Source organism: Acinonyx jubatus, chromosome C2 (genome assembly GCF_027475565.1).
Source record: "Acinonyx jubatus isolate Ajub_Pintada_27869175 chromosome C2, VMU_Ajub_asm_v1.0, whole genome shotgun sequence".
NCBI classification, from domain to species: Eukaryota; Metazoa; Chordata; class Mammalia; order Carnivora; family Felidae; genus Acinonyx; species Acinonyx jubatus.
Window position 1 is genome coordinate 77,826,036 of NC_069384.1, and position 14,942 is coordinate 77,840,977.

Genomic DNA, 14,942 nt, shown 5'->3' on the forward strand with positions numbered 1-14,942 from the left:
GGTTTTATAATTCATTCAGCCTCACGTCTTTTGGTGAGGTTTTCCCTTTCTTTGCTACTTGGAAAGTGCTAAGGAAATTCATTTTTTTAAAATAGGAGTCTCAAGGCCCCAAACTGCTTGTGGCAAACTCCTCCTGGTTGTTGACAGTCAACAGAGCGGTGAAAAATAACCCACAAGACCGCACATCTGGAGGCCATAGAATGGAGACCCAAACTGGTGAGCCACATGAGCTTTATCTCCGTGAGAGCTTTGGACTGTCCTCAAAGACTCAGACTGCCCCGTAAGTAAGCCAGAAAGCCTCCGTGCCTCCCATTTACAAATCACTGCTATAGCTTTCATATGGTTACTATATATTTGTAATGAATGTCATCAACAAATCAGCCAACTAACAAAGGGGCCAAATAAAAAGAAGGCAAAACAAAAAGCATACAATTTTCATGAACACCACAGCTATGACAGAGGAAAGAGGGCCCTATGAATGACAGAACTGAAGGGCATATTTTTCTAGGCCCATGAGTAAGTTCCCTTGACCTTGAGACTCTACTTTCTAATCCTCTTCAAAAGACTGCACAAGACTGCACGCATTAATTTTATCGGAAAGCATCCTGAGGGGGAGAAGGCCTGGGTAGGGAAACAGGTTACGGGAAGATGTGACAGCTAATGGTGTGACACGGACCCAGATACGTGCGAGGCCTATACTAGGAAGACAGACTTGATTGCTCTCTGTGCACGTCCGCCTCCCTGTGACCTCCTATCTGTAGACTGGCAAGACGTAGAGGTCAGCGCCAGAGAGAACTGTGGACTATTACACCTGGGGAGCTTTAAGACAGGCTCTGTTCTAATGACCAGACTGAACAGCTCGGAGAAATTGAGCGGTTTGTCCACTGTCACACATCTTGTTCGTGTTGAGGCCAGGGAGGGCTACCCTGGTATCCTGCCTATTTCCAACGTACATACTCTGCATCTGAGTCAACTTTCTCACAATCAGAGCCACACAAAGATGTGATGGATGAGCCCCAGGCAAGCCTTTGAGCAGAAACTGGGGTGAAGGACCAGATGGATTAATGGACACCCGTTCCTGGATTAGAAGAGGGGATTAACAAACTCCATTTTTAAGGTCCCATCAAATCCTGAGATCCTACAGCTCTGTGAGAGAAGAATGTGTGGCCCAGACACCAGGCAGTAAGGACAGACTCTTGAGGGGACTGGCAGGCTCGAGGGGACAGAGTAGACTGCCTACTTGTGGAAGTCCTCAATGCAGTGAATGAGGCCACCAGCGTCCACGGTGAATGGGATCCCGTCAAGGCTGCGGTGGCACATGACACAGGTAAAGCAGTGAGGATGATAGGCCTTTCCAGTGGCTCGCAGGATCCGCTCCATGATGGGCTTGGAGCACACACTGCACTGTTCCAGGGTGTTCTGGGGAAGGAGAGATAAACACCAATGTTAAACTGGGACTTGAGGAGCTCCACGTATTTAATACCTTATGGCAAGACCAGCAGTGTTTGTTACAGACACAATTGGCTCATGTGCCTATCACAGTACTTGGGAGAAAGCAGAGTGCATACCTTTATTATAGAGACAAGGAAACATGTAAGATACATCAGGGGTCTTTTCTAAATTCACCCAGGTAGTAGGTGAACCAACCAAGCATTTAGAACACATGTCTTCTGACTTCCGTCCCTTTTCTACCACTATTGCAGGGTTGATGGCAAACATTTCTGTAAAGGCACGTACGGTAAATATTTCTGGTTTTGTTGCAGCAATTCAGTTCTGCTGTCATAGTGTGAAGGCAGTTGTAAATGCACAGGACTGTGTTCCAATAAAACTTTACTTACAAAAGTGGGCTGGATTTTGCTCACAGCTGTAGTTGTTTGACCCCCTGAACTGCATAACCAAGGTTCTCCACTGGAAGAACACCTCACTATTCTAAAACTTGATGAGTCTTCAAAAATCTGGGAGGGTCACCAACGACCTTAAGATTTTTGGAGGGTCTGCCTGATGATGGAGACTCACAGAGCATGCCAGTTGTAGAACCCAATCAGGGCTCAGCATAATCCATGAGGGCTTTTGATTATTTAAAGCTTTGATTCGAACACCACCTCCAAGTTTAGTGTTGTGCACCCTGGACAGAAAAGAAAGTCAACTTATCTGTCTTACAAAATATGCTGAGCTTTAAAAAATGAAACCCTCACCAAAAGGGATACCATATATTGATCAGGACTTGGAAAGATTGATAAAATTGGCTATTAACTTTCCATCCTTACCTAGAATCCCATGCTGTCTACTAAACAACCTTGTTATATGCTATATTCCAAGTGAGATGTCTGGACTGATTCAGAGTTTACAATCTAGAATAAACCTGGGATGGGGATCTTATTAGAAAGATGCAGAACTGTGGAAAGTAAGGAGTAATTTCCCTCTTACCATGAGAACCTTTAAATAGCTCTCACACAAGAAATGCCTATAGGTAGATAACTAGTGTGCTGATGTCTCAACCACAGCAACAGTCTCTGATTGGCTTTCTTGTTTGCATCTCTCCTTCTCTAATACTTCCCTGTTCCCTAAGTGACTTCCAGTTTCCTTTCCAACACACAGATGTGACCAACTAACTTTGCTTCTAGCAAAAACTTCTATAGCCCCACAATGTGATAAGAACTAATTCCTTACCTGACATTCAACCTCCCTTTCTAGGGTCAGATTCCCCTAATGTCTCAGATTGCTCATGCTATTTCAAATCTATGAGAAACTTCCATAATTCTGTGCATTGGCTAATGCCTAGAATGAACTACAGTTTATCATCTTGAACTTTCAAGGTACAGGTCAGAAGGCAACTCTCCAGTAAAGCCTACCTTGATGCCTTCAGTTGGAATCAATTGCTTCTTTCTCTACCCTTCCTGAGCACTTACAGTGTTCACTGTATTAAAATTATTTGCACATTTGTCTATTTCTTCTATTAGACTAATCTCTTTAAGGGAAGCAACTATGTCTTTTTAAAAAAAGCTATTAAATTCCAGTGCAGTTAACATACAGCATTATATTAGTTTCAAGTGTGCAATATAGTGATTCAATAATTCTATACATCAGCCTGTGCTCATCACAATAAATGTACTTTTAATCCCCAGCACCTGTTTCATCTATCCTCCCATTCACCTCCTCTCTGGTAACCATCGGTTTGTTCTCTGTAGTTAAGAGTCTGTTTCTTGGTTTGTCTCTCTTTCTCTTTTTTCCTTTTGTTCATTTGTTTTGTTTCTTAAATTACACATATGAGTGAGATCAGATGATATGTCTTTCTATGACTGGCTTATTTTGCTTAACATTATACTCTCTACTTCTATCCACGCTGTTACAAATAGCAAGATTTCATTCTTCTTTTATGGCTGAATAATACTACATATGTATCCCTCATCCATTCATCTGTTGACGGAAACAATTATGTTTCCATAATTTGGCTATCATAAATAACATCACAATAAACATATGGATGCAGGCATCCTTTCAAATTAGTGTTTTTACATTTTTTGAGCAAATACTCAGTGGTGTGATTCTTGGATACTAAGGTAGTTCTATTTTTAACTTTTTGAGGAACCTCCCTACTGTCTTCCATAGTGACTGCATTAGTTTACATTCCCACCAATAATGCACAAGGGTCCCTTTTTCTCCACATCATTGCCTACACTTGTTTCTTGTGTTTTCAATTTTAGCCATTCTGACAGTTGTGAGGTGATATCTCATTGTAGTTTTGATCTGCATTTGCCTAATGATAAGTGATGTTAAGCACCTTTTCATGTATCTGTTGGCATCTGTATGTCTTCTTTGGAAAGAACTCTGTTCATGTCTTTTGCCCATTTTTAATTAGATTATTATTATTATTGTGTGTGTGCATGTTGAATTGTATAGGTTCTTTATATATTTTTGGATACTAACCCTTTATTGGATAGGCTATTTACTAATATATTCTCTCATTCAGTAGTTTGTCCTTTAGTTTTGTTGATTGTTTCTTTTCATGTGAAGAAGATGTAGTCCCAATAGTTTATTTTTACTTTTATTTCCCTTCCTCAAGAAACATGTCTAGAAAAATGTTGCTACAGATGATGTCAGAGAAAATACTGACTGGGCTCTCTTCTAGAATATGTATGGTTTCAGATGTCACATTTAGGTCTTTAATCTATCTTGAGTTTATTTTTTGTATATGGTATAAGAAAGTGGTCCAGTTTCATTCTTTTGCATGTAGCTGTTCAGTTGTCCAGATACCATTTGTTTGAAGAGACTTTTTCCCATTGTATATTCTTGCCTCTTTTATCAAAGATTAATTGACCATGTAATCGTGGATTTATTTCTGTGCTTTCTGTCCTGTTCCATTGATTCATGTGTCTGTTTTTGTGTTAGTATCATACTGTTTTGGTACTACAGCTTTGTAGTATAACCTGAAATCTGGAATTGTGACACCTTCAGGTTTGTTTTTCTTTTTCAAGATTGTTTTGGCTATATGGAGTCTTCTGTGGTTCCATATAAATTTTAGGACATTTTTGTTCTAGTTTAGCGAAAAATGCTGTTTGTATTTTGACAGAGATTGCATTAAATCTGTAGATTGCTTTGGGTAGTATCAACATTTTAACAATGTTTGTTCTTTCAATCCAGGAGCACAGAATATGTTTTCATTTGTTTGTGTCATCTCCAATTTCCTTCATCAATGTTGTATAGTTTTCAGAGTATAGGTTTCTTGCCTCCTTGGTTAAGTTTATTATGAGGAGTTTTGTTATTTTTGGTGCAATTGTAAATGGGATTGTTTTCCTAATTTCTTTTCTGTGCCTCCATTATCAGTGTATACAGAGATGCAATGGATTTCTGCACATTGATTTTGTATCCTGTGACCTTACTAAATTAACTTAACAGTTTTAGTAGTTTTTTTTTTTATGGTGTCTTTACGGTTTTTTAAATATAGTATCATGTCTGCATGACTGTCAAAATCTAGACTGCAAATAGTCAAAGTCTCTTTCTTTCTTACCAATTTGGATGCCTTTTATTTCTTTTTCTTATCTGATTGCTGTGACGAGGACTTCTAGTACTCTAATGAATAAAAGTGGTGGGGCCCCTTGGTGGCTCAGTCAGTTAAGGGTCTGACTTCGGCTCAGGTCATGACCTCATGGTTCAATGAGTTTGAGCCCTGTGTCAGTCTTTGTGCTGACAGTGCAGAACCTGGAGTCTGCTTCAAGTTGTGTCTCTCTCTCTCTGCCCCTCCCCCACTCATGCTCGCTCTCTCTCTCTCTCTCTCAAAAACATTAAAAATGTTTTAATAACATCAAAAATTAAATTTAAAAGTGGTGGGAGTGGACATCCTTGTCTGATTCCTGATCTTAGGGGAAAAACTCTCAGTTTTTCACCATTGAGTATGACATTAGCTGGATTTTTCATATATGGCCTTTATTAGGTTGAGATATATTCCTTCAGAACCTACTTCGTTGATATTTTTTTTTTATCATGAATGGATGTTGTACTTTGTCAAAACCTATTACTGCATCCATTGAAATGATCATATGATTTTTATCCTTTCTCTTGTAAATGTGTTGTATCATGCTGATTGATTTGCAAATATTGAACCACCTTTGCAACCCAGGAATAAATCCCACTTGGTGAATGATTTTTTTAAACGTATTGTTGGATTTGGTTTGCTAATATTTTTTTTTGAGGTTTTTGTAACTATGTTCATCAGAGATATTGGCCTGTTGTTTTCTTTTTTCCCTTTCTTTCTTTCTTTCTTTCTTTCTTTCTTTCTTTCTTTTGTAAGTGTCTTTATCTGATTTTGATATCAGGGCAATGCAGGCCTTGGGGACCATGTCTTAAGAATATATTTTGCTGTCCTATGCTATACCTAGTATAGTATCTGGAATAAAACTAAACCCAGGTTGAATGTGTGAAAAAAAAAAAAAAGGAATATTGTTTACATCCTACCCAGGCATCTCTGGGCTGGTCTGACTCTCCTGTCTCTGGAATCCATCCGAAGATGAATTGGTATATCCATCACCATCCTCTCCTCAAAGCTGTGGTTGCTGAAAGTTCTGAAATTGCTTAGTATGCCTCTGGTCACAGTCTAAACTCATGGAAACTATTAACCTATTTTCCCCCCATTTTGAAGTGGTGAAATTAAAATAGCAGAAGAACATAAGATGAAAGTCTGGAGAAAATGATGCTCTGGACAATGAGGGCCCTGCTTTTTTTCTACCCTGGTGATCTGAGCTGATGTGGCTGCAAACTGTCTTCCCAGGGCTTGTGTTTTGCTCTTCTGCGGGTTTTAACTTTTTTTTTTCTTTTTTTTTAAGGCAGTCCTGTAATCCTGTAATGGAGTTGAACAAACCAGAAAATGCTTGACCAGAAAATGTGTTTGTTTGCATTGAGGCTTGGCTGCAAGATTTAGCCCATTTACTCAAAACCAGCAGCAGCATATAAGGTTGAGTCAGTTTCTAAGGAAAGACTTTATGGTCTGTGGAAACACTGTTTAAAGGACAGGTAATCTGAACACTTATGCTACAAAGGAAAAACTGTGTAAAGTATGCCTACAGTGAGACGACTATAATATGCCCACAGATCAGAAAATGAAGGTTCCAAGAATACAGCTGACTGGAAGCTTGGGCTAGCACATGGTAGAGGAGGACACATTAAACTTCTCTAGTCAGCTCCCTTTGCTGTACTCTTCTCCTTTCATTCTCTAGCTGGTCCACTAGGAGCTGTAGGCATATCTTCTCTTAGAGCAAGGATAAAGACTCTTATAAAGCTTACCATGGTAAGTGTAGCTACGATCTGTCAGCATACAAAGTTATTACAGTGTTACTGACTCTATTCACTGTGCTGTACTTTTCACCTCCGTGACTTATTCATTGTCCAACTGGAATTCTGAATCACTATGTTGTGCACATGAAACTAATATACCATTGTATATCAGCTACACTTAATAAAAGACTTTTATAACATTAGAGTGGAGGGAGCAAGAAGTTCCTCTAGTCCAGCCCTCTGATTTCACAGGTGAGAAAAATAGACCCAGAGCACTGATACACTTGGATGTGAGTCATGGAGTTCATTAGGGGCAGAGGAGGGACTAATACCCCAGGTTCCTGAAACTACCTAATTCATACAGGGATCTGATGATCATTGTGTTGCCATAGGGAAGGAAAGTTGCTAGATGAAGAATATGAATTGTTTCTCTGGCTTTGGTAGCATCTACTGTATGCCTTTGGGTAAATCATTTCTTCTCTCTAGAGCTCACTTTTCTCATCTATAATACAATGATTAATTCCAACTCTGCAATTTTATTGCTTGTGATAGATCAGAATTAACCACAGTGGCAAAAGGGTAATGTTTCCATTACTAGAGATATACTAGAAACAACTGGACAACTCCTTGTCTGAAGTTTGAAAGGAAGGTTCATGTGCTAGAAACCTCGACTGTATAATCTTTACGATGCCTTACCACTTGAAATTCCAGAAATTACTGGTGATAGAATTTCAAGCATGACAGAGGAAGAACTTTGTGTCTCCTTATAGATGATTATTTTAAAGCCAGACTAAAAGATGCCCTCTTTTCATAAACACAGAGCTTTTGTAAAGCCAGTAAAAATGAAATGTCTAATAAAATAGTTTTTAAGGAAATACACAAAGAAATAAGTCTCCAAGCAAATAAGTGACAGAAGGGCATCTCTAAGTATGTCTACTCAAATTGCATCTTGTGTGTGCAGTACGGGTGTTATGGCTAAGGGGAGGGCTAGGAAGAAAGAGCACACTCTAGCATAAGAATGTTTCATGACCTGGTTCTGGATCCATCACTACTGCTCCTTCCCATGGATCTCACCTTCCAATTGCACTCTGAGTGCTTTGTCACCACTTTAATAAGCTACATTCTTTTACAATCCCAGAATATCTCACATCCTTCTTCGCCTAGAGAATACCTATTCATTCTTCAAAGTTGAGCTCCAATGTCGCCTCTTCTGAAAAACACTTCTAATTCTCCCTCTGCTCCCTCTCCCTCTCCCACTGCTAATTCTCCCCAAGAAAAATAAGTCACTTCTTCCACCCCCATAGGATTATATGATGCTTCTCTGATGACAATGATATAATGTACTTGATTTCATGATTTACATCGACCTCTACAAGCAAACTGTGACCACCCCCACCCACCTTGCGTGGAGCCATAGTCATTGGATGAGCTTCTTAGGAAACAGATTCTGAAACAGAGATTTGCACATGGGAAGTTATTGGAGCTAAGATGCTTCTGCAGAGTTGTCCTTCCTTGAGGCTTGGGGGTAGGGTCTTACAACTCTGCATCGACTGGTCAGTGGATACAGGATGCTCTCAAGAAGGAGTGATCTTGGGTGAAGAGGTTCCCTTCAACCAACTGAGAGTAATTACCAGAGAAGGAACTCAGCTATGAATGGTCAGGGTGGGGGGAGGATAAGAGTCTTGGTCGTGAAGAAGGGTCTGGGATGTACACTATAGCCTCCACACCAGAACCATCCTTGCCCAGGACCTGCACAATCCCTGACACACAGTGGGCAACTGCTGACCAGCTGTGAGGCACCTTGCAGCTTAAGTTGAATGAAGAGTCTGCATTTCTTTTCTTTTTCCAAAATTCTAGGCACCGTTTGAGGATTTATTTATTTTTTTTTAGAATCTTGAGAAAATGTTTTAGGCAGTTACTCCGATGAAGGTATGGCTATAGGGAGAAGATGTTAGAGTAGCAGAAAGAACAAGGAAGCTTATAAACTTTTCTGAAGTGATGGCAATACAATTGCGATTAAAAGCAAAAAAGTTAAGTGAAAATAAAAATAAAATCACAAACAAATCTTGTACACTAAACTCCCAAATGTAACTGTTTTTAAATTGGAGATACAATCTGGTTGTATCTTTTCTATCCTTGGGTACTGTATAAATAACTTGTCTAATTCACAGGCAGAAGAGCTAGAAGAATCATCTGAATATAAATGAAGCCTATAGGTAACATAAGCATTAACTACTAGTTAGATGACAGAAAAAATATGTCTAAAATTTACATATTGCATAGGTGTGTGTGCATCTTCAATGGTTAGGTATTTTAAATCAAGACACATAAGTATTTGAAGATGCAGAAGAGTATAAAGTGTTGCCATTTAGAAATGTTAAAATTTTCATTTCATAAAATTAAAATGTGATCTTATATTCAATCTTTATTGTTTTTTTTAGGTACAAAAGCAGTTTTGAAACAGAAAAGACTCTTGGAAAAAACGAGGGTGACGTCTCATTTCTCGATACAGTTTTGGTCTCGTTGGGATAAAAATAACAAGAAACAAGAAGAGTTTGAAGATATTAGGCTCTTAAGATCTTTAGAAGTGACTCTTGTCCAGGAGTTTTCAACTCTTCCCCACCTCTCTCATAATCCTTGGCTCGGGGAAACAGTTACCAGGGCAGAGCATCCAAAATAAGCCCAACTCACTCCTGGATGAAGAGCATGAAAGGATGGCACCAAAGGGGGATCCATATTGTACAGTTTAAAAACCATGATTCTAGTCCAACTACCAGATTCAAGAAACTAAGGCGCAGAGAGGGGAAACACCTAGTAGCGGATTTGGGGTTGGAATATTGATCTCTTGATTCTCCCTCCATTGGGTAATCCCTTGCCCATCACACTATACCTACTTCATATTTCAGAAGACACACTCCGTTTCACAAACATAAGGCATTCAAACTGGCTACCTACAAGTTATATGCATATAAATAAGGAGAGGAAATGTGTCAAGATCTTAACACAGTCTGTCTACTGTCAATTTCATTGGCTCCCACAGGGTACGATAGAAAACTCATTGTTGTGTACCCCCATCATCTACAACAGTATGCTTGCATAAAACTGATGCTCCCCAAATACTGGTTAGACCATGCATGAATAAACACTGGATAGGCATGTCCATAAAACAAAATTATTCTCTTTAACCATGCAAAACAGTTCTCTAGTCCGGAGCTTCTCAGTTGGCAGGCTAAGGCACAGTGTGTCTCAATGGGTTCCAGGTGTACCGCATTGTAGAGGGTCAGAGGGGACCAGGGGCTTCCATAGTTCCTGAGTGGTCACCTTGGGTGAGGAGAAGCCCCACCCACTGATTCCAGTATGCTGAATGCATGCCATCATTTCCCACAAGGATCATGATGTAAAGCAGGTTGGGAAGCACAGCTTGGGCTTAGGTGTTGGTGTTCCCAATGGAATAGCAATGTGGTGCGGTAAGAAGGGATGAGGGCTCCTTCTTAGGAGGTTAGCTCAGCAAACCTCCACTGAAGTGCCAGTGACATTATTTAAAGTCAAATAATTATATTCCGTATCTGAATTTTGTATTTTAAACTTTTTCTGGATTTTGATAATCAGTAAGTCTTCCCAAATGATGGCAGTACTTTTGGGTTTCCCTGCAGATGAAGACAGCATTTTACCTTGGTAGTTCTCCTAATAACCTGTATATTACACTTCCCTACAGCTCTGCCTCCCAGTGAGGAATACATTTCCTATTAAGAAGTTTCTTGCACTTTCCAAGTGTCTTTCACCTATATCTGTATCTGTATCTTCATCTAAATCTTTCTCTGTATCTCTATTTGTATCTGTATCTGTTTCAAAACATCGAAAATAAAAATGGTAAGCCCAGTATCTTTCCATGCCTACGACTATGATTTTTTAAAACCAGAAACAAAACTCCTATTCTGTAGATGAGAATTCTAATTTTTCTAAATAGGAAAAAACGCTTGGGTCAGTTTATGAGATGGTATGAAACCCTTAGAATGTGTTTTCTTTTGATGTTATTAGCCACACACAAAAATACAGCTACGAAACATGTAACTGGAAATTCAGTAAAATAATTCAACATTCTTATTTTTTTGTTTACTTCCACTAATTTTTTTGAACAAAACTCTTTGTACCCAATGCCTGTATTACCTCAGCTTTCATATAAATACCTTGTAAGGAAACTTTTTGCATGATTTTCTGATGAGCAAAGCAGCCAGCCTCGCCACTTAATTTAGCACTGCAGAAAGCCTAAGGAGTGGAACAAAATGTCCAACATTCTGGCAGGTACAGAGGCAGAGAGAACAAAGATACCATCCCTGCCCTCAGAGGTTCCCCATGTAGTGGGAGGAGCAGACACTTCTATAAATAACTGACTAGAGGCAAAGGGCAGAACACATTGCTATTATGGAGGAATGAGTAATGTGTGATGGAAACAGAGAGAGTAATTACTGCTGAATGGTAAGGGACCAGGCAACATGGTGATGGTGTGAGGCTGGGAATCTATCTGGGTGGGATTTGACTTGGCTCTTGGAGAAAAAAAAAAAAGACATTATAACAGGCTTTGGAATTAACGTTGTGTTACCACAAGAGTTTTCATTATCTAAATCCCAGATATGCTTACATTGAAACAAAATTCCTTTCACAGGAAGAGTTTGTAACAAAGTCAGGGTATTGAGCAGAGCTGGTGAAGGGGAACTCCACACTGCCAGAGATGAACATCTGTGTGTCAATTATATGCATGACTATTAATGTACAATTTAGCAAAAAAAAAAAAAAATTCTTGCAAAATTTTCTGTGTGTATTTGGACTACATAAACTGGATTTAAAATTAAGAAACACGTCCTAAAATCACAAGCAAAAAGGCTGACACAAAGGACAAAAAGATCAGTACAATTAAGTCAGTGTATCCAATTCTGCCAGGAGCCACAAATCACATTTTTGACCAAGTAAATAAAGCCCTGTTGCTTCTTCTGAAGCACTCAGGTTGCGATTACGATCTGAGCTTTAGGAAATTAAAAATAAAATCCCACTGAAGGACATTTAGTTTATCTATACCTTAAGGCCTGGAGAGGTGGTGTTTTACCTTAAAATGTGTAGCCCTTATAGTACGCCAGCTTTTCCTAAACACTTCTCTTGAATGTCTCATAACCCTGGAGGCATAGGATGAAGGCGGAGGGGGCTGAGCCCTGATGAATGTGCCAGACCTTCATGCCAGGAGCAAAATGAAAAGATCATAGCACTCCATGGAGACTACTGAGAGAGGAGAAAAAAGAACAGAATTCCTTTCCTTCCCAGCCAAGTCAGATCACAGATTTGCCTTTACCACACTTTCAAGGTACAGTCTGCTGGGACTTGTCAACTCAGGAACCAGAGCAAGTGAGACTGTCATACGCAGCGAGAGAAGGAGTGACAGATGCGACACCTGGGCTAGAAAGTCCAGGCAACGTTCCTGACCTCACTGGCCTTTAGTTTGCTTATCTACTAAATAAGACTCAAAGTGTTTACACTGCAGTGCTGCCGGGACCAAATGAGATCCATAATCTCATTATATAATAAATACTTTTATGTCATTCTCCTTACAAATTCTAAGGGTTCTGGGACATATATTTAATTACCTTGGCATTCATTGATCATTTAATTGAATTACTATATCTACGCACTACATTTCTCTTTTTTTCTAATTTGTCCTTCACCATTGATTCTTCTACATTTTATAGAAGAATTTTATATCTCTACTTTAAAAAAAATGGATTATTTAAGGGATCCTGTGTATGATACTCTGAGACACCTGGATAATACCATCATATAAAATCAGCTTCTGGATTCCTAAGAGATTTTCCCTCCTGCTTCCTGGGAATTTTGTGAAAAAAGCTGTTGTTACTTCTATTGTGAATATAATTGTACCTCAAAACCATAAATTTCTTAGTCCTTCATGAAAGTAATATATATTATTTTATACTCCGCAAACAAAAAATGACAGCTTGCCTTGGTAGAGTTTTTAAAGTTTACTCAGGGCACACAACGAAGACCTCATTTAATCTCTACAACTATGTATGACAGGAGGTAGAATGGTAGAATTCTTGTCCCAGTTACATGTCGCTTGCTTATAGATGTGGCTGGATTTGAACCTATGTCTTCTAAATTCAAAGACAAAGTTGTTCATTCTTCTCCTTCTCGCTGTCCTCCAGTTAAGTTTCTCCTATAAGTCTCTATCTGGTTCATGTGATGCCAATTACACTGAATGTGGTTATGAATGTCTAGCAAACTGCCATAGCCTTTCACAAGTAACAGAGTTTGCCTGAGCTTGAAAAAACTTATGAAAATCATCTTGTTCAACTCTCTCCCCTTAGATGGTAGCACATTGCATTCAAGGAGGTCAACTGCTTAGTGTTGTAACTAGGGAAAGAGCTGACTGAGTTCAGGGCCTGATTACTGTGGTTTCTATATAGTGTTCTTTCCCAAACACCACGCTGGATCATTCTGGAGTACCAAAACTTTTCTTTGGTGTTCTGGCCCTTGTTAGCAATAAGAATATGAAAACTAATGTTGGTTAATTATTGACATAATTACTTATATCGCCAATGAAAAATCATTAGTTGAGTATATGACGTAATTTGGGTTTTTGCCACTGTCAAAACAAGGCTGTCTTATACCGATAAGTATGGTGGCCCTCTGGCTAATAACTCAGGGAGCTAATCCTATCCTAAGCCTCATGGCATGATGTCTTAGGTCCAACTTTCATAATTCCTGCTACTTGCAATTTATAAATAGAGGTTATTAACAGAACTCAGATCAGTTCCCCTGAGGTAGTCACTTTCTGGAGTAGCTGGAACTTCACAGCTTATACAACACAATTTCAACATCCGACTATCAGTTTTTTCATCTATAGAATGGGATACTAATTATTGTCCAGTCTATCTTTCAGGCTTTTGATAATGAGATAAGAAATATAAAATGCACTCTTAAGAATGTGAAGATTAAATAGAGAATAAGCCTGTGGTTACCAGAGGGAGGTGGGTGGCAGATGGGTGACATAGGTGATGGGGATTAAAGAGTACACACATCATGATGAGCACCGAGTGATGTATAGAATTGCTGAATCACTATATCGTACCCCTGAAACTAATATAACACCGCATGTTAACAATACATGAATTACAATTTAAAATATTTAAAAAAGAATGTAAAGAGATGTAAAGATATTATTATAAAGTTCTTTTCTCTACACAAAATTACTGTTCCATGTGAGGATTGACCCTGATTCTTCATTCTTCAGTCTCTGACTAATCAACTGAGCCTACTTTCCAGTTTTCTTATTACTGGAGAGAAGACAATATGAGATGTACATATAGACATTCATAATCCCATGCATATTGAGTTTGGGAAAATACAGTGTGCTTTTTGTTTCCTTTCCTTTTTATTTTGTTCTCAACAGACATTTTGTGTTGTTGTATTTTTCTTTCACTTACATACGTGGAACACCTAATAAGCGATGGAACAGGTACATATTATGCATTTAGAATGTGCACATACAAGTCTCACGGAAGGTATAGTTTGTCACAGGCTCCTCAACTAAATCCTTGATACCTGTGCCTGTGAGGCACCATCCTGACAGCCTTCAATTTACAGTGGACAGGAGGTCTCAATGAGGAAAATGACTTCTCGTTGGATCACAATGCTAACCTCAGGACTATTTAAATCTAGGATTGAAGTAGATGTTCATGGAACCTCTGCATGGTATGGTGACAAAGAAAAGACCCTCTGGCAAAGGCTGTGCCTAGTCTTGGAAGGTCAACCCCTGGCAGTGAGGCCTACGCAAAGCATTGGCTTCTTTGGGCCTAAATTCCTATACCTATAAAATAAGAGACGTTATTAATAGACCTCTTGGTCTCTTGAAGCTCTGTGATGGACTTGAGGATTGAACAAAAATTTCAGCGAGGCAGGGCTCTTTCTTTGTCTTCTTCGCTTCATCCCCAGTTTCCTAAAAAAATGTCTGGCACATAGAAGCAGCTCGATAAATATTTAATGAAGCAAATGAATGAATGATTGGGAATGAATACTCTAAAAAGTCATCCAATAGCACCTACCCCCAAAGACAAACCTTAAATTCCATAACCATCTTCAGATGACCTTCCGTCACCACCCTATATAAGCAG

General features: G+C 39.1%; 1 protein-coding gene and 1 long non-coding RNA gene across 17 annotated transcripts in view; one reads left to right on the plus strand and one right to left on the minus strand.

Moving 5' to 3' along the window:
• LOC128315217 (uncharacterized) overlaps nt 1-9,295 on the plus strand; it is a 61,782-nt gene extending 52,487 nt beyond the window's left edge. Inside the window, exons 2-3 of the long non-coding RNA XR_008297751.1 lie at nt 96-280; nt 9,210-9,295. This is a non-coding gene — a long non-coding RNA (uncharacterized LOC128315217). The remainder of the gene's footprint in view (nt 1-95; nt 281-9,209) is intronic.
• The window catches only part of LPP (LIM domain containing preferred translocation partner in lipoma), a 669,728-nt gene that overhangs the window by 7,847 nt on the left and 646,939 nt on the right, over nt 1-14,942 (minus strand). For all 16 annotated transcript variants that reach the window (XM_053221077.1, XM_027061202.2, XM_053221073.1 and 13 more), the window contains one exon: nt 1,241-1,419. In XM_053221077.1, coding sequence (XP_053077052.1) covers nt 1,241-1,419 — 179 coding nt within the window. The remainder of the gene's footprint in view (nt 1-1,240; nt 1,420-14,942) is intronic.